At 36.1% G+C, this 18,374-nt stretch overlaps 1 protein-coding gene and 1 long non-coding RNA gene across 4 annotated transcripts in view; one reads left to right on the top strand and one right to left on the bottom strand.

Annotated features, from left to right (window-relative positions):
- LOC136030457 (uncharacterized) overlaps positions 1-18,374 on the bottom strand; it is a 90,264-nt gene that overhangs the window by 19,579 nt on the left and 52,311 nt on the right. For all 3 annotated transcript variants that reach the window (XM_065709460.1, XM_065709459.1, XM_065709461.1), the window contains exons 6-7: positions 6,994-7,160; positions 825-1,917 (exon numbers count right to left, since the gene is read on the bottom strand). In XM_065709460.1, coding sequence (XP_065565532.1) covers positions 825-1,917; positions 6,994-7,160 — 1,260 coding nt within the window. The remainder of the gene's footprint in view (positions 1-824; positions 1,918-6,993; positions 7,161-18,374) is intronic.
- Positions 2,464-18,374, top strand: part of LOC136030458 (uncharacterized) — an 18,642-nt gene continuing 2,731 nt past the window's right edge. The window contains exons 1-2 of the long non-coding RNA XR_010618278.1: positions 2,464-2,698; positions 7,942-8,115. This is a non-coding gene — a long non-coding RNA (uncharacterized LOC136030458). The remainder of the gene's footprint in view (positions 2,699-7,941; positions 8,116-18,374) is intronic.

Here is an 18,374-nt window from a genome sequence, read left to right as displayed (position 1 = left end):
AGTCTTGATTTGTTGTTGGATAAGTTACAGCCCACACTAACCCCAGAAAATACAAAACAAAGGACTTCACACGTAAAGAAAACAAGTAAAACGTTAAAAAAATCATATAGAGAGGACAAAAAGGAACAATAATTGTAAAATATGGCACACAATCGAGGAATTTTTGATAAGGTATGTTTACAGTGTAGTACATGTGGTTAGTATGGCACACCAAGATTTCATGCCCCCCTCTTACCCACCTTATAAAGAAACAATTTCTTTAACAACACAAAATTGCATAGTGTTATGAAAAGATGTATAGTTTTCTCAAGCCTATCCCCCCTTCCTCCCTCTTAAATTTTTACAGTTTGTTTAACAAGGGTAAATAAAACGATATGGGATGCAACTTTTGGTATGCCGAGAATAAGAAGGGTAGGTCAAGATTTGATCATCTTCTTACCCACAAAAAGAGGACTTTTTGTCCTCTTTTTAGCTTTTAAGTTTCGTAAGAATACGAAACTTTCCACATTGTCAAAAATATGCAGTTTAAAGATACAGTTTTCGGTGTGCCATCAAGAAAAAAAGTAGACCCAAATTCGACCCCAACCCCTTATAAAATAATTCGTTACTTACCAGCGCAAAAATGTGCAGCATTGTGAAAAATATACAGCTTTTTAAAATTAATTACCCCCCCCCCCTTTTAAGCTGACGTTTTAGAGGCTATCAAAAAGGATAAACAAAACAACCCCGGAAATAGATCAGTGTGTAGCTTTGAGCCTGGAGCTGACACTTTTTTTGGATTTTATAATAAATTATTGCTCTGCTACTAGGAAGGTAAAACTTACTCTTAATGCAGGATTGTCGACGCTAATCCACGGAGACTCGAAGGTGCTGACGACGTTTTGTGAGGTTAAAGCAGCGACTCCATTTAAGAAGGTGCTTGTCACGACACTTCCTCTATTTTGACTACCAATTGATCCATGCTGGAACTTGCCACTGGTATGCTGCAAAGTTGCAGGTCGATGGATAGACGTACTCTCAATAGGACTAATTGTCAGGTCATTATGTAGGCTAGTGTTGGGTTTAATGATAGTTTTTGAAGCTATATTATCTGTGGGAACATTTTGAATTAACGAATCATTCACGATATTATGTTGAACACTCATATCCTCTGATATACATCTAGTAACATGTATTAATTTAGAGACAGGCCGAAAAAAAGATTCCTGATTGTTCACTATTCCTGTTGAACGATTTGTGACAGGAGCTGAGACTCGGTGGCCTAATCCTTGCTTATGATATAAAGTCTGACTTTGATTTGTTCCAGAAGGTGCAGTTGCATTTGGATGATGAATGGGTGGTAGTTTTTGTCCTATTGGTTGCTCAGGTGATGAAAATGTAGACAAGGAAAGTGCATTCTGCAATCTTTCTTTTCTTCCATGATCCATATTGACAGCTTGAAGGACATGTGGCAGTTTCTGTCTCATTGATCCAGAAATTTGTGGTGCTAATGATGATGGTGAAGAGAAAAGAGATGGACCATCAAATTCTTGTTTTCTCCCATACTCTTCATTTAGTTGATAAGGGAATTTTTGTCCACTTGGTTCAGCTGGTCGTGGTCCTTGTGATAAGGATGGAAGAACAGAAATTGCAATATCCAGTTCTGATTCTCTTTCCATGTCTGCCAAGAGTGCTTGAAGTTTCTTTTTACTTAGCTTTTTTGGCTTAGTTTTTCCCTTTCCTCTGACTTTTTTTGGCGTTCTAGGGGAAGATTGGGTCATGTTAAAATCGTCTCGTAGGGAATTTAGTCTGCTACGACCACTTATTGACTTTTGAAGATGTGGTGGAGCAACAACGCTCTCAGCAGACATGGATGCCTTAAACTGAGCAACCATCATTTCATCGTAGTTTATTTGGGAAACTTGAGCTGCCACTCGTCTATAGAAAAAAAATGTAAGATTTTCAAACGAAAAACAAATAAAATGTTTATTTTTTTTTAATGTTATGTTTAGGATGTTTTCTGACGAAAGGATGGAATCTTTGAAATTTCGAATGAAATTGAGACTCCTATGACACAAGGTTGAGAACTTTAGTAGTGACCTTATAATACGTACTACAACGCCTAAAGAGGGTGTGCCTGAAAATTGGTGACCCCTCAATCATTTTTCTTCTTCAAAACTAGTATCTTCAGGGGAGGTTATTATTACGTAATAGTTTAGGAGATGTAATTTTTTAACTAAGCTAATTTTAAATGTTAAAAAAACGCGTCAGGTAGTAAAACCCCTCATGGCATTCTACAAGACGCATGTGCTATTGATTATTTGGTCTATTACGCGCATATGTTTATTACGTAATAGTCTAAAAGATATAATTGTTAATCAATGCAAATTCATTGAGAATGACGTAATTTGAGATTCAATGACACTTGTTTTGCTAGAGCTTACGCAAGACTTGTTTATGTCCACTTACCTCAGTATTGGAAAATAGTTCAGTCCCGATACTTCAACGTTGTGATTATTAGTTTTTTGTTATTTGAAGACATATTTTTTGGCTTTGGATACGAGTGCTTTGACTCAGTTGGAAGTTGAAGGTTCCAGCAGTAGGGAGATGAGACCAATAGTACACAATCTTGCAGCATAAATTACAAAAGGTTGCCAGCTAACCCTTGAACGGAATGAGATGTTTGCAAGATTTGTGTGATACCATTCTACAAATTGAGGTAGGAGGAACAGCTATGTTTTGCAGTAAGAGTGAATATAATTTATATACATAGACTACGAGATGCTTTAAATGCAATTGTGAAATATACTGAAGAAAACCATTAGATTCAATAGTTGAAAAAATAGTGAGACTGTTATTATTCTATTCTTGAAAATAAAAATGTTTCGAAGTGGAATAAATAATTTTTCTTTTCATTCTGTGATACTTTACTAGGTTACCACACCTCTCTCTAGAGAACCAATAGGCGACGAGAGGGTACTCAAGGGTACTTATTTTTCCTATCAAGTTTCATCCCGATCTCTTCACTCTAAGCGTTTACCAAGTTTTCCGTTTTCCAAGATTTATGTTTTTGCCCTTCAACCTTCTATGTCCCCAGATCCAATTCGAATTGAAAATAGAGTACCTGAGGCATAAGATCTTTCTATACATTAAGTTTCATTAAGATCCTGTCACCCATTCGTAAGATAAAGATACCCCAATTTTCAATTTTTCCAATATTTTCGGTTTCCCCCTCCAATTGTCCCAATGTCACCAGATCCGGTTGGGATTTAGAATGAGAGCTCTGAAGCACAAGATCGTTCTAAATATCAAATTTCATTAAGATCTGGTCACCCGTTCGGAAGATACAAATACCTCATTTTTTCTAATTTTTCCGAATTCCTCCCCCCACCCAACTCCCCCAAAGAGAGCGAATCTGGTTTGGTCAGTCACGTATCTTGGACTTGTGCTTAACCTTCCCACCAAGTTTCATCCTGATCTCTCCACCCTAAGTCTTTCCAAGATTGCCGGTCCCATCCAACTCCGCCCAATGACATTGGATCCGGTCGAAGTTTAAAATAAGATATCTGATTTACAAAGTCCTTCATTAAGAAATATGAAATTTCATTAAGGTCCAATCACTCCTTCATAAGTTAAAAATACCTCATTTTTTCTAATTTTTCAGAATTAACCCTCCCCCAACTCTCCCAAAGAGAGTGGGTCTATTCCTGTTATGTCAATCACGTATCTAGGACTTAAGTTTGTTTTTATCACCAAGTTTCACCCCGATCCCTCCACTCTAAGCGTTTTCCAAGATTTTAGATTTCCTCCTCCAAATCCCCCCACTGTCACTGGATCCAGTTAGGATTTGAAATAAGAGCTCTGAGACACGATATCCTTCTAAATATCGACTTCATTAAGATCCGATCATCCGTTTGTAAGTTAAAAATACCTCATTTTTTCTAATTTTTTCGAATTAACCCCCCCCCAACCTCCCCCAGATGGTCGAATCAAAGAAAACGGCTATTTCTAATTTAATCTGGTATTGTCTCTGATACGCCTTCCAAATTTCATCGTCCTAGCTTATCTGGAAGTGCCTAAACTCGCAAAAACGGGATCGACGGACCGACTGACCGACAGACCGACAGAATTTGCAATCGTTATATATCACTTCGTAAACACCAAGTGCCATGTAAAACAAGTTTTAATTTCTAGTCTTTTTTCTGATTATCATGGAGATTTCTTCTTCCTTTTAAATTCTTTCCCAGAAATCCAAAACTGCTGAAAAATTCTCGGAACATCTCCACATGCGAAATTGAGTTGGCAACGATAAAGAAAGACTAATAAAAATAATCTATTATATTCAAATTCCCCAGAATGAAATTTCTGTTTGACATTTCACTCTCAGAAATTACATCTTAAAAGAAAAGTCTCTATATAGAGACCCACCTAAAACACAAATTCCTCCCCTTATAAATGTTTGTGTTCTTCCCAATAAGAAATACTTACAATTGACAAATTTCATAACTTACATCCCTAACCCAACAGGCTATGGGGGGGGGGTCATGTTACCCCTAAAGGAGGGGGGTCTTGTTACCCCTAAAGGCATAGTTTTCGGATATTTCAACTATGCTAAACAAAATGGCTGTATTAATCAGATGACTTTTAATTTTGATCAGATGACTTTAGGATAAGAATAGCGCAGGAGGAAGCTAGTTGCCCTCCAATCTCTTTGGTCACTTATAAAGCGCATTCGAACTTCTAATTTCTGTTTGAATGCACCCTCTCCTGATCTTATAGGACTATTAGGTCAATATGACAGCCCCTGGGAAAAACAAACAGCCCCCCCCCCCAAAAAAGAGAAACAACAAACAAAAAAAAACAAATAAACAAGCATCTTTGATTTTCCTTCTGGCAAAAATGCAAAATTCCACATTTGGTGCATAGGAGCTTGTAACTTATACAGTAGGGTTCTTTAAAAAATTGAATCTGGTAGTATGTTTTTGTTAAGATTCCTTGATTCTCAGGGGGTGTATATCCCTTTGTCAAAACTACGGCAAATTTTCTCAGGTTCGTAGAGGTAACACTAAGCATTTAGAATCTTATATATTTGGAATCAGTAGAATAAGCCATTTTTTTTTATGTGTCTATTGATAATAAATTTTGCTTTTTAGAGTTTTGGTTGCTATTGAGTCGAGTCATTCCATACTTACAGTTCGTTTCCACGAACTGTTTGAAAATTACATAAAAAAAACTAATTTTTTTAGCTGAAAGTAAGGAGCGACATTAAAACTTAAAACGAACAGAAATTACTCCGTATATGAAATGGGTTGTCCCCTCCGCAATCCCTCGCTCTTTACGCTAAAGCTTTTAATTGTTTTAAAAAGTAGAATTGTGGCAAAGAGTCAAACTTCAGCGTAAAGAGCGAGGGATTGTGGAGGGGACAACCCATTTCATAATACGAAGTAATTTCTGTTCGTTTTAAGTTTTAATGTCGCTCCTTAATTTCAGTTAAAAAACTAGTTTTTTTTATTTAATATCTGAACGTTTTTGAATTAATGCATGTTTGGTTTTGGCTCTCCGCACATAAATTATTAAAATGAAACTTGTATATTAATTCTTTTTTTGGCTAAATGGCTTTCTCTTAGTTTTGATCAGACGATTTTGAGAAGTAAGGGGTGGAGAAGGAGGCATAGTTGCCCTCCAATTTTTCGGTTACTTAAAAAGGCAACTAGAACTTTTCATTTTTAATGAACGTTTTATTAGAAAAAAATACACGTAACTTAAGAATTAACATACGTAACAAACTTTCATAACCTTATATTTTTATTATGTATACGAGGGGGTTTGTACTCTCGTTAATACCTCGCTCTTTACACTAAATCGTAAGTTTTGTCCCAATTCTTTAAGAATGACCCCTGAATCAGAAAGGCCGTAGAATAAATAGTTGAAATTACTAAAAATACTTTAGCATAAAGAGTAAGGTATTTATCTCCTCCTAAATACCTCGCTCTTTATGCTAACGTATTTTTAGAACCCCTCATATGCGTAATTATCTCTGTTCGTTTTAAGTTTCAATGCTACTTCTTCCTTTCATTTGAAAAAACGTTTTCATGTTTATTTTTCATTGTTTTCTAATAGTAATGCTAGAGAACCCTGCCCCCTTTTCATTGAATTTTTCTTCCCCCATGACAGATTCCTCCAAGGAAAGATCCTCCAACATAGCCCCCTCCCCTCAGCCCCACCCCCAAACAAAATAAAATCCCCCTGAAAACGTCTGTACACTTCCCAATAACCATTACTATATGTAAACACTGGTCAAAGTTTGTAACTTGCAGCCCCTCCCCCAGGGATTGTGGGGGAGTAAGTCATCCCCAAAGACATAGTTATTATGGTTTTCGACTATGCTGAACAAAATGGCTATCTCAAAATTTTGATCCGATGACTTTGTGAAAAAAAAGAGCGTGGGAGGGGGCCTAGATGCCCTCCAATTTTTTTGGTCACTTAAAAAGGGCAATAGAACTTTTCATTTCCGTTAGAATGAACCCTCTTGCGACGCGACATTCTAGGACCACTTGGTCGATACGATGACCCCTGGGGAAAAGAAAAAAAACAAAAAAGAAAACAAACAAATAAACACGCACCCGTGATTTGTCTTCTGGCAAAAAATACAAAATTCCACATTTTTGTAGATAGGAGCTTGAAACTTCTATAGTAGGATTTTCTGATACGCTGAATCTGATGGTGTCATTTTCGTTAAGATCCTACGACTTTTAGGGGGTGTTTCTCCCTGTTTTCTTAAATAAGACAAATTTTCTCAGGCTCGTAACTTTTGATGGGTAAGATTAAACTTGATGAAACTTATATATTTAAAATCAGCATTAAAATGCGATTCTTTTGATGTAGCCATTGATATCAAAATTCAATTTTTTAGAGTTTTGGTTACTATTGAGCCGGGTCGCTCCTTACTACAGTTCGTTACCACGAACTGTTTGATTACATAAATCGCTAATTGACCCCGGAAAACGAACTTACCTTTCAGTGTTAGTTCCGTCATCAATCGAAGCTGGATTTGCACTGTAGCAATGTGTGCACTTGTTATTGACACCTTCCTCTGGTTTCAACATTTCTTTTGCTTTCTCAGCACATTCTGGGTTCAAAATAAGTTCACCTGCTTCATTTAATGCAATATATTCATGTTCCTGCATAAAATGAAATAAATTGAAATTAGAAATAAGCTTGAAAAATATAAAGTGTTTCTGTATTAGTGAAGCCTTTTTAGCTGACAAATTATAAACAAAATTACATTCTAACGACAAATCATATCAATAATGCATATAAGTCGACGACTTACCTCATATGTTTTATCGACTTTCCTTGTCTGTTTTTACCTAGCTCATACAATTTGCTAACTGTTTGCCTCGTCTTCAAAAATGAATCCACTTGTAAGTGAATCAGTTGTAAATGAAACACTGAGTCTACTGATCCATAGGGGCCTTGCCCTGGCCAAACAGAGCTTTCCCAGGTTGCAGATAGGTGAATGCCCTAGAAATATGTAAGGTACCTCCATAAGAGGCAAGGTGACGCAAAACACCAGAGTGGGTGGATTCTTTGTAGGAGGACATCCTTGGCTAGGCATAAGATCTAGATCTATTGGCAATGGTCTCTGAAAAAGATATCAACCCTGTTGGGATAACCGCAAGACTGAGGACCTTGTCGCCTACTCTATTCCTAATTGAGGCTTGGAGCACCTCGAAGAAATTTTCACCAAATGAACGACTTAACATTCGCACATGACTTATTAATGGATATTTTTTGGGTTTGGTCTATTTTGGTGTCTATTTCGGGCTAGAAAACCTCTTCCTAGCTGATTTACCTAGTATGGGTAGCCTCCCCGTAGTAGCGTAATACTTGCAAGCCTATATTCATATAATTTTTAGTGAAAAATTGATTATACCTTAAAAATTATTTTTTTTATTACAGAAGGTTTTTAACCCAGTCAATATCCTTTAAAATGAGCCATCAAACAACTTTCTGCGATATTCGAGTACCCCGATATTTGAGGAAAAGACCCGTAGATGCAGAATGTCCTGGTTGCAGCCACTTTTCTTGATTTTTAAGGCAACATATTTCCCTTTTTGTTCAAACCAAGGGACGGTAAGTTTCCTATATAAGGGTTTAGGAAAAGGGGGTTATAATAATGTACTTTATGTTTTGATCTGACTTTATTTTTAAGAGTTATGGGTTATTATATGTGTTGGTATTGGACGCGATCGTCTCTTAAAACGGTTGCTAGCTACTGCTGCAACCCGGAGAGTAGAAGTTATAATAACATAAGCTACAAACATGTTACATAAAATGTAGTTTTTCATAAAAAGATTGATTATATTATATTTTTTTTAATTACCAAAGGATTTTAACCCCATCAATTTCCTTTAAGCCATTAAAAAGCTCTATATGATGTTCTAGTCTAATCGTGTACTTTCTTTTTTGATCTGACTCTACTTTTCGTAGAGAATTTATTATATTAAAAATTTTTTTTTTTAATTGCAAAAGGTTTTAAATTGGTTTTAAATTGGAAAGATTGGTAGAGTTCTTTACATTTTTAATATTAATAGACCGATCCATTAAATAACTAAAAACCTATACTATAGTTAAGTTGCCTATACTAGATAGTATAGGAAACAGTCCGTTCTTTATTATAACCATATCGATTCTTCATGTAATTTTAAAAAATTGATTATTTTGTTAAATTTATTTGTGTTAATTATGGAAGGTTTTTAATACATCAATTTCATTTGAAATGAGCCATTAAATAGCTTTCTATGATTTTCCAATACCAGCCCTCCAATTTTTTAGTCACTTAAAATCGTACCAAAACTTTTAATTACCGTTCGAATAAACCCTTTTGCAAAATTCCTGGACCACAGGGTCGATAAGACTACCCCTGGAAAAAAAACAAATAAACAAATAAACACGCATCAGTGTTTTTTTTTCAAGGAAAAAATACAAAATTCCACATTTGTGCAGATAGGACCATGAAATCTCTAAAGTAGTGTTCTCTGAAATGTTGAATCTAGTGGCGTGATTTTCATTAAGATTCTATGAATTGTAGGGGATGCTTCCCCTTTTTTTCGAAAATAAGGTAAATTTTCTCGGGCACATAATGAGTAAGACTAAACTTAATGAAATTCATATATTGAAAATCAGCATTAAAATTCGATTCTTTTGATGTGTCTATTGATAATAAAATTCCGTTTTTGTTTCAGATACTATTGAGCCAGGTCGCTCCTGACAGGGATTTTACCAAATTTTTGTTAATCAATTGTTAATAAATTGTTATAAATTGTTAAAAAATTGTTGTTAATTTTTGATCATTTTGAGTTTAAAACAGCTTTTTATTGTAAAAAAAAAGTTTTTCGAAATTAATTTATTTTCGTTTTTTATTGACATATTCTTTTTCATGGAAAAATTAATATTGTGTTTGTTTCAGTTTTCTTCCATAAGAATCCAAACTATGGGTCGCTCTTTGTATGTTGGAGGTACTTTTTTCAATAATTTTTAAAATCCTGACACAAATAGTATTTTTTAATTCAATTTTATAGCTTCTGAAGCTGACCTGACAAACAAAACTTAATATAATATCCCAAAAGATTATATCTATGCTCTTTGACATCCTGGATACATTTACACTCATTTTATTTATTTAAATTGTAAGAGCAAAAGTAGTGATAGTAGTATCCCCGAAAGTTTCAACTTAATATCGCCAGTCGTTCAGATTTAATGCATAATGGGCCAATTGATTAGCTGTGGGGTTGATAAGCCTAATATTCCTAAGGACATAGTTGCTGAACCGTTCTACTATGCTGAAAAAATGGCTGTCTCAAATTTTGAATGGATGAGTTTGGAAAATGAATGTGATTGAGAGAAGGGTAGCTTGCCCTCCGATTTATTGTTACCAATCTCTTAAAAATGGCACCAGACACTCGTGTTTTAACTGGAGTGCAAGGAGTAGGACTTCCCCTTAATATATCTAGTAAAAAAAATTATAAAAAAGAGAAAACATTTTAATTTTCAGTGAAATACAAATTATGTTCTGGTCTTGAGAAGGTGGGTGGGTTGTCAAAGATATAATTTTCAGACCTTTCAACTACACTAAACAAAATGGCTATTGAAAATTTTTTATCAGATGCAATAAGGGAAAATACGAAGTCTGGGGCGAGAGTTTATATACCCTTTGGTCACTCCGAGTCTTAAAAATGGCACTAAAACTTCTGATTACCAATCCAACGAGCCCCTTCTGAAGTTCATACAATCACCATTTCTATATATATATATTACATGCCCCCAGGGCATAACTTACCTTGCCTTGAGGGCTATGAGGGGTTTATCATTAAAGGCATAATTTCCAGTCCTCTCAATTACGTTGAACAAAATTACTATCTAAAAATTTTTATTTGGTGTGTTTGGAAAAATTGTGGGCGTGGGAGGGAGATCACTTTCGACTATTAAAAGGGACACTGGACCTTTCAATTCCCAGTCGAATGAACTGTCTCAGAAGTTTCTACGACAACAAATGACCGTCTAAAAATTTCTGTCAGATGCATTTTGGTTAAATAGGATGTGTAGGGTATCCGCACTCTCATCACTCTGAATCTTAAAAAGGGCACAAAAATTTCTGATTACCAATCAAACGTGCCCCTTCTAAGTTTATAAGGATCGCCCTTTCTATATATACCTTATATGCCTCCAGGGCATAATCTACAGCCGTTTCCCTGAGGAGTGTGAGGGGCTATCATCCTCAAAGACAACATTCCTGGACCTTTCAAGTAAGTTAAACAAAATGGCTATCTCACAACTTTTGCTGGATGTTTTGGGGAAATGATAGCAAAGGGAGGGGTGAGTGGTCCTCCAATCGCTTTCGACTATTAAATAGGCCACTATTTTTTTAATTTCCAATTGAATAAGCTGTTTTCGTAGTTTCTTCGACAGCTAATGGCCATTTAAACATTTTTGTCAGATGAATGTCGGAAGTGGGCGGGGGGTATCCACTGTCTGATCACTTTAAATCTTAAAAAGGGCACTAACACTCTTGATTTACCAACTTAATGAGCCCCTTCCAGATTTTATACCATTATTCTTTGTATATATACCCTATAGGTTCCCAGGGTATAACTTAAAACCCTAGCCCTTAGGGCAATGGGGGGCTATCATCCTCATAAACATAATTTCCAGACCTTTCAGCTGCTTTGAACAAAAACGCTATTTGAAAATTTTGATTGGATGTGTTTGGGGGAATGGGGGGCGTGGGGGGGGCTAGTTGCCCTTCAATCATTTTCGACTATTAAAAAGGGCCTAGTCCTTTCAGTTTCCAATAGCTCTTTTTTAAGTTTCTAAGACAACAGATGGCTATCTCAAAATTTATATCAGATGCATTGTGGGAAAATATGAGGTTAGAGAGGGCTATCCACCAAACGATTACTCTGAATCTTAAAAAAGGCAGTAAAACTTCTGACTACCAATCCAATGAGCCTCCTCCGAAGTTTATACAATCACTCTTCCTTCATATACCTTACATGCCTCAGGGCATAACTTATAACCCTTACCCAGACGGCTGTGGAGGAAAGGGGAGGGTTGTCATCCTCAAAGACATAATATCCCGAACTATCAATTACGTTGAACAGAATGGATATCACAAAATTTTTATTGGATGTGCATGGAGAAATGATAGATAACTTCGAAGACCACACTGCCTTTCCATGACGAAAGTAAAACAGCTCAAAATATGGATGAAACCTTTTTATTGACAGTGAATAGATATAAAATTATTTAACTGGATATTTTGAACACATATACAGTGCTTCATCATCAGCAGTAAAACTGACCGACATGAATAAAAATAAACAAAATTTTTATTGAGGTGATATTTACTTTATTTGACCTCAGTAAATTATCAAAAATTGAGTTTAATCCAAAATCACCTGTATCTCTGTTTATGGAATTATTCTTGAATATTTTTTTTTTAATTTCGATTGTTTCCCTGAAAATTTGCTTTATACCTTGTTCCCTAGAAATCAAAAAAAAATTCAAACAAAATAGAATGATTTGGAAAATTAAAGATATGTTCTGAGAGGGTCGACGTGAAATCTTTAGGTTTGGTATTTTGCTTTAAAGACGATGAAATAGAATTATGTTGTTGTAGCAATCTCATTTTTAAATTCTGGTTAGTACGTCCCACACAAGAGCTTCTACAAGTACATGGGATTTTATAAACCCCACTTTGTTGCATTACGGAAGTCCTATCCATTCCAGAATTTAAAAAAACTAGCCAAAGTATTGCTACCTCTTAAAGCTACCTTCAAGCCATTATTGTGTAAAATTCTTTTAAGTTTTTCACTCAAACCTGGAACATATGGTAGAGAACAAAAAATATCTTTCTTTTCTGTTGTTTCCAGAATATCGTCAAAAAATTCTAGAATTTTTTTCCTTCTTTTCGAAAAAGTCTGGTCAATTAACCAGCCCAGATAATGGTTACTGTTAAGGATATGATTAAACCGATTTTTACTTGACGAGCATGACTGGAGAAAAAGGACAAAAATCTGTTATTTTTAGTAGGTTTTCTGTAAATTTTAAAATACAGACTATTTTCAGTTTTTAAAAGAAGGACATCCAGAAAAGGAAGTTTATTATCCTCTTCTAATTTTATTGTAAATTTTAAATAACCTCCCAAAAATTAAGATGTTCTAAAAAAAATTTTAATTCCTCCATCCCATAATTCCATACTGAAATTATGTCATCCATATATCTCCCCCAAAATTTATGTTTTAAAAAGTATGAATCTAACGCTATTGTGTCAATATTTTCTACAAAACAATTTGATAATAAAGGCCTTAAAGGGGCCCCAATGGGTAAAACCATTTACTTGTTCGAAAAAAACCCCTCTGAATTGAAAAAAAATAAGAGAGCATGTTGCACAACATAACTACATTCATAATTAAATCGACTTCCAAAACTGTTTCACCAATTATTAAATACAAATTTCTTAGTATCTTTCTTTCAAGAAGAATTTTTGCGGCTTTTACATCAATACTCGTATACATTGACACTATGTCGAAACTTGAAATTATATAATTCGAAGAAATCTCAACTTCTTTTAGGTTTTGTATAAGTTCTGATGAATTCTTAATGTAAGAAATTTGTGTAGGCATGAGTGGTTTACACAATGACACTAGCCGCTTACTCAGAGCACTTGTTGGTGACTTTGTACTCGCAACAATTGGTCGTAATGGCAGATTTGGCTTATGTATCTTTGGAAGTCCATATGATTTAGGGCGCAAAGAACCTCTTGGTAAGAATTTGTAGAAAAGTTGAGGTGTAATCTTCCCTTCTTCTTTCAAACTCTTTAACTCGTTCTTAAACTTCTTTGTGTATGAGTCAGTCTGGTCAAAAGAAAGCTTTTTGTACATTTTTTCATCTTTCAGTCAAGCGTTTAATTTTGAGTCGTAGTCCTTGGTGCCCATTACCACTAGAGTGTTACCCTTGTCTGCTTTTGTAATAATAATAGATTCATCCCTTCTTAAATTATTAAGAATCTTTATGTCTTTGATAAAATTGTTAGGGATTTCTGGTTTTAAAGCAAACTCTGACAGGGTTTTAACTGTAGAAGCTCTTACTAGGCTAACATCTTTGATTAGGATGGGGTTTCTATGAAATTCAATAGAAACATCTTAACATTGGGGGGAGTTGGAGGGGGAAATCAGAAATATTGGAAAACGCTTAGAGTGGAAGAATTGGGATGAAGCTTGGTGGATAGAATAAACAATGTCGCAGATACGTGATTCACGTAGTAGATTTGCTCTCTTTGGGAATTTCCGTACTGGATTTACTCTCTTTGGGGGAGTTGGGAGGAGGGGTTCAGTACTTTGGCGAGTTTGGTGCTTCTCGGCGTGCTAGGACGATGAAAATTGGTAGGCGTGTCCGCGAGCTGCACAAATTGACTTGATAAGGTTGTTGTCCCAGATTCGACCATCTGGGGGGTTAAAAGGAGAGGTAAAATTAGAAAAATGAGGTATTTATAACTTATGAGTGGGTGATCAGATCTCAATGAATTTTAATATTTAGAAGGACATCGTGGCCAGAGCTCTTATTTTAAATCCCGACCGGCATTAAGCCTCTGATTTTCCTTTTAAATCAATCTGTTGCTTCTTAGAATTTTGTTAGAGCTCATACAATATACTAATTCAATAGAAACAAGAGCCCTGAGACATGAATTCCTTCTAAATATCAAATTATATTAAGATCTGTTCACCCGTTCTTAAGTTAAAAATACCTCAATTTTAAAATTTTTCTAATTTAGAACTTGTGCTTATTCTTCCCATCAAGTGTCACCCCGATATCTCCAATCTAAGTGTTTTCCAAGATTTCTGTTCCCCTCCTCCAACCTCCTATGTCCTCGGATCGAATTCGAGTCGAAAATGGAGCATCTGAGACATATCATCCTTCTATATATCAAGTTTCATTAAGATCCGACCACCTCTTCGTAAGATAAAATTTCCCAATTTTCAAGATTTCCAAGAATATCGGTTTCCCCCTCCAAATCTCCCCAATGTCACAGGATTTGGTCGGAATTCAAAATAAAAGCTTTAAAGGACAAGATCCTTCTAAATATGAAATTTCATTAAGATCCGATCACCCGTTCGTAAGTTATAAATGCCTCCTTTTTTTGAATTAACCCCCCCCAACTCCACCAAAGAGAGTGGATCCGGTCCGGTTATGTCAGTCACGTATCTTAGACTTGTTGTTATTCTTCCCATCCAGTTTCACCCGGATCTCTCCGCCTTAAGTATTTTCTAAGATTTCCGGTCTCCTCCCCCGACTGCCCCCTCCCATTGACGCTGGATCCGGTTCAGATTTAAAATAAGAGATCTGAGTTACGAGGTCCTTCTAAATATGAAGTTTCATGAAGATCCAATTACTCTTTCGTAAGTTAAAAATACGTCATTTTTTCTAATTTTTCAGAATCAACCCCCCCCCCCCCCCGAAAAAAATTCCCCCAGATAGAGCGGATCCTTTCCAATTATGTCAATCACGTTTCTAAGACTTCTGCTTATTTTTCCCACCAAGTTTCATCCCGATACCTCCACTCTAAGCGTTTTCCATGATTTTAGGTCCCCCCACCAAACCAGAGGCACCATTGGGGGGGGGGTAGGGGTGGGCATATGCCCATCCCAGATTTTCCTGGGGGGCCCAGGCCTCCACCTCAAAGGGTCCTTTTCCGGCCATAATAGTCCATTATGTCCAACATAACCCATTCTGTCCAATTGATTTGAAATTACTGCACGCCTATTGACCAAAGAGCGTAATTACCTGACGACTCTTGGGGTAATTACGCTATTTGCTATTAATGATTGTAAACTCTGAAAATTGGCTAGATACATAATAAAATTCTCGAGTTCTGTCAAATGCTCATTTCCAAGATGTATAACTTCTGAATTTTACAGAAATTCCTCTAAGTTGACAGATTAAAATAGGTCAGTTCCTGTCAAATGTTTCGATGTTTATTTTCTTGTTTTAGTGAATATAAGCCACCGTTTTAGATTACTTGAGTCAGTTCTTATTCTGTTACTGTCCTCGTCTTATGTACAATTACTGTGTCATAGGTGTAAATAAATATTTTTATGCTCGACACATAAACCTTATGAAAGTCAGAGACACTTGACATCCTTTACTGGTCGAACCCCAGATTGTAGGCTAACGTTACAATAAGACTCTAAAGACGAGAGCACAGAGAAGTAGAAGCCTTTACATCGTTAAGCCTATTAACGTTTTAGTTAGGTAAATATAAAGCTATTAATAGCCATTAGCATTGGAACTCAAAAGATCACCAAGAATCTGAAACAATTTGTGACAACTTTGACGCTAGGAAAGAACTTCATCCAATCTGGAAATCGGACCATTACTTTGGCGGATGAAATGAAGCGTTAGCACTCCCTGACTTTCGATCGTCTACTAGCCAAATTTGACAGAAGGTCCACAGATAAATTGCCAGCGCTGAGCACACTCGAAGCCTTGGATCCAAGCTCGACAAAGTTTATAGACACAGAGTTGCTCAAGCGTATCTGTGCTCTTTAAGGCAAGCTGGATATCGACGACGTTCTTCTCGAATCTCAAGCTGGTATTGCCGAGCTTTTCTTGCTCGATGAGGAGAAAAAACCGGAAAACGTTCTAGACATTGTCGATCATCTTCAGGCATTACCATAGGCTTACTCAGAAGTAATAAAGTACTTTGTATTGCTGTCACACTTCCTGTGACAACAGCGAGCAATGAGCGTTTGTTTTCTCGCTTAGAAATAGTGAAAAACTACCTGCGGTATACAACAGGAGATGATTGTCTCACTCACCTCCTTTTGATGTTTGCAGAGAAGGATTTAGTAAAAAATTGGACCACATCCAGCTTGTTGATGATTTTGCAAAGATGAAACCTTGGTGGTTCCCCTTGTTACCTTGAGTGTTGTAATATTTTTTCTCTTGTTATGTTTTTACTTTTTGTAAATATATTTGATCTGTAAGAATTCTGCTGAAGGAAAACCGAGATTTTTGTTGCAACCCTCAGCATGCTAATGAAGATTACTTTCATCGATGTATTGTTTACTTAAATAAGAAATTTTCTCACTGAGGAACGCCAGCCTGTAGTCTGGTTGAATTTTCCACTTTCACTTTAATCACTTCACCTCGTTGATTGTGATCTTCGATGTTAGAATTAATCTTAGAGGTCAGTGTGACTGAGTTCCAAATTCGGTTACAGTACATTTCCAAGCAACACACGGGTGCTGAAAATGCATTTTTACTTAGAATATTCGATCGATGTGCTGCCAAAACCGGTATTTTGTTCTTACGCGAAACGAAGTGAGTCGGGGGGGGGGGTCAAGATAGAGTTCATGCCCACCCCAAGATTTGGTCCAAATGGCGCCCCTGCACCAAACTCCCCCCAATGCCACCAGATCCGGTCGGGATTTAAAATAAGAGCTCTGAGACACGATATCCTTCTGAATATCAAATTTCATTGAGGTCTGCTCACCCGTTCGTAAGTTCTAGGTTTTCTAATATCTAGATTTTCTATATCTATATCTCTATATCTAGGTTTTCTAATTTTTCAGAATTAACCCCCCCCCCCCACTCCCCCCAGAAGGCCGAATCAAAGAAAACGGCTATTTCTAATTTGATCTGGTCTTGTTTCTGATAAGCCTTTCAAATTACCAAACTACCCCAAAGAGAGCGGATCTGTTCCGGTTATGTCAATTATGTATCTAGGACTTGTGCTTATTTTTCCCACCAGGTTTCATCCCGATCCCTCCACTCGAAGTGTTTTCCAAGATTTTAGAATTCCACCTCCCAACTCCCCCCATCCCCAATGTCACCAGATCCGGTCAGGCTTTAGATAAGAGCTCTGAGACACGATATCCTCCCAAACATCAAATTTCATTAAGATCTGATCAAGCATTCGTAAGTTAAAAATACTTCATTTTTCTCTATTTTTCCAAATTAACCGGTCCCCCACTCTCCCCCAGATAGTCAAATCGAAAAAAAAGACTATTTCTAATTTAATCTGGTTCGGTCCCTTATACGCCCGCCAAATTTCATCGTCCTAGCGTACCTGGAAGTGCCTAAAGTAGCAAGACCGACAGACAGACTGACAGAATTTGCGATTGCTACGCGTCACTTGGTTAATACCAAGTGCCATAAAAATAACTATCGCATCGATATTTTGATTATTATAATAATCCAATATTATAGTTGAATATTATAAAATATGTATAAATATATTGGATATCATAATAATAATAATAATAAAAATAATAAAAAATAACTATCACGTCGATATTTTCACTGACAAATTCAAACGTTTCAAACTAATTAGGAGTCTTATTGATTTATTATCCATATTAAATAAAAAAAACTAGTTTTTTTAACGGAAAGTAAGGAGCGACATTAAAACTTAAAACGAACAGAATTTACTTCGTGTATGAAAGAAGATGCTTCCTCATCAACGCCCCGCTCTTTACACTAAAGTTCGACTCTTTCTCTTAACTCTACTTTTTAAAACAGTAAAAAACTTTAGCGTAAAGAGCGGGGCGTTGATGAGGAAGCATCTCCTTTCATATACGAAGTAATTTCTGTTCGTTTTAAGTTTTAATGTCGCTCCTTACTTTCTGTGAAAAAAACTTGTTTTTTTTATTTAATTTCTGAACGTTTTTGAATCAATGCATGCTTTGATTTTGGCTCTCTGGAGATGAATAATTAAAACGAAATTTGCATCTTTATTTTTTTTTTTTGCTAAATGGCTTTCTCATAGTTTTGAGCGAAATATTTTGAGAAAAAAAGGAGCGGGGGAGGAGGCCTAGTTGCCCTCTGATTTT

Source organism: Artemia franciscana, chromosome 8 (assembly GCF_032884065.1).
Source record: "Artemia franciscana chromosome 8, ASM3288406v1, whole genome shotgun sequence".
Taxonomy (NCBI): Eukaryota; Metazoa; Arthropoda; class Branchiopoda; order Anostraca; family Artemiidae; genus Artemia; species Artemia franciscana.
This window is presented reverse-complemented; position numbering and strand designations above follow the sequence as displayed.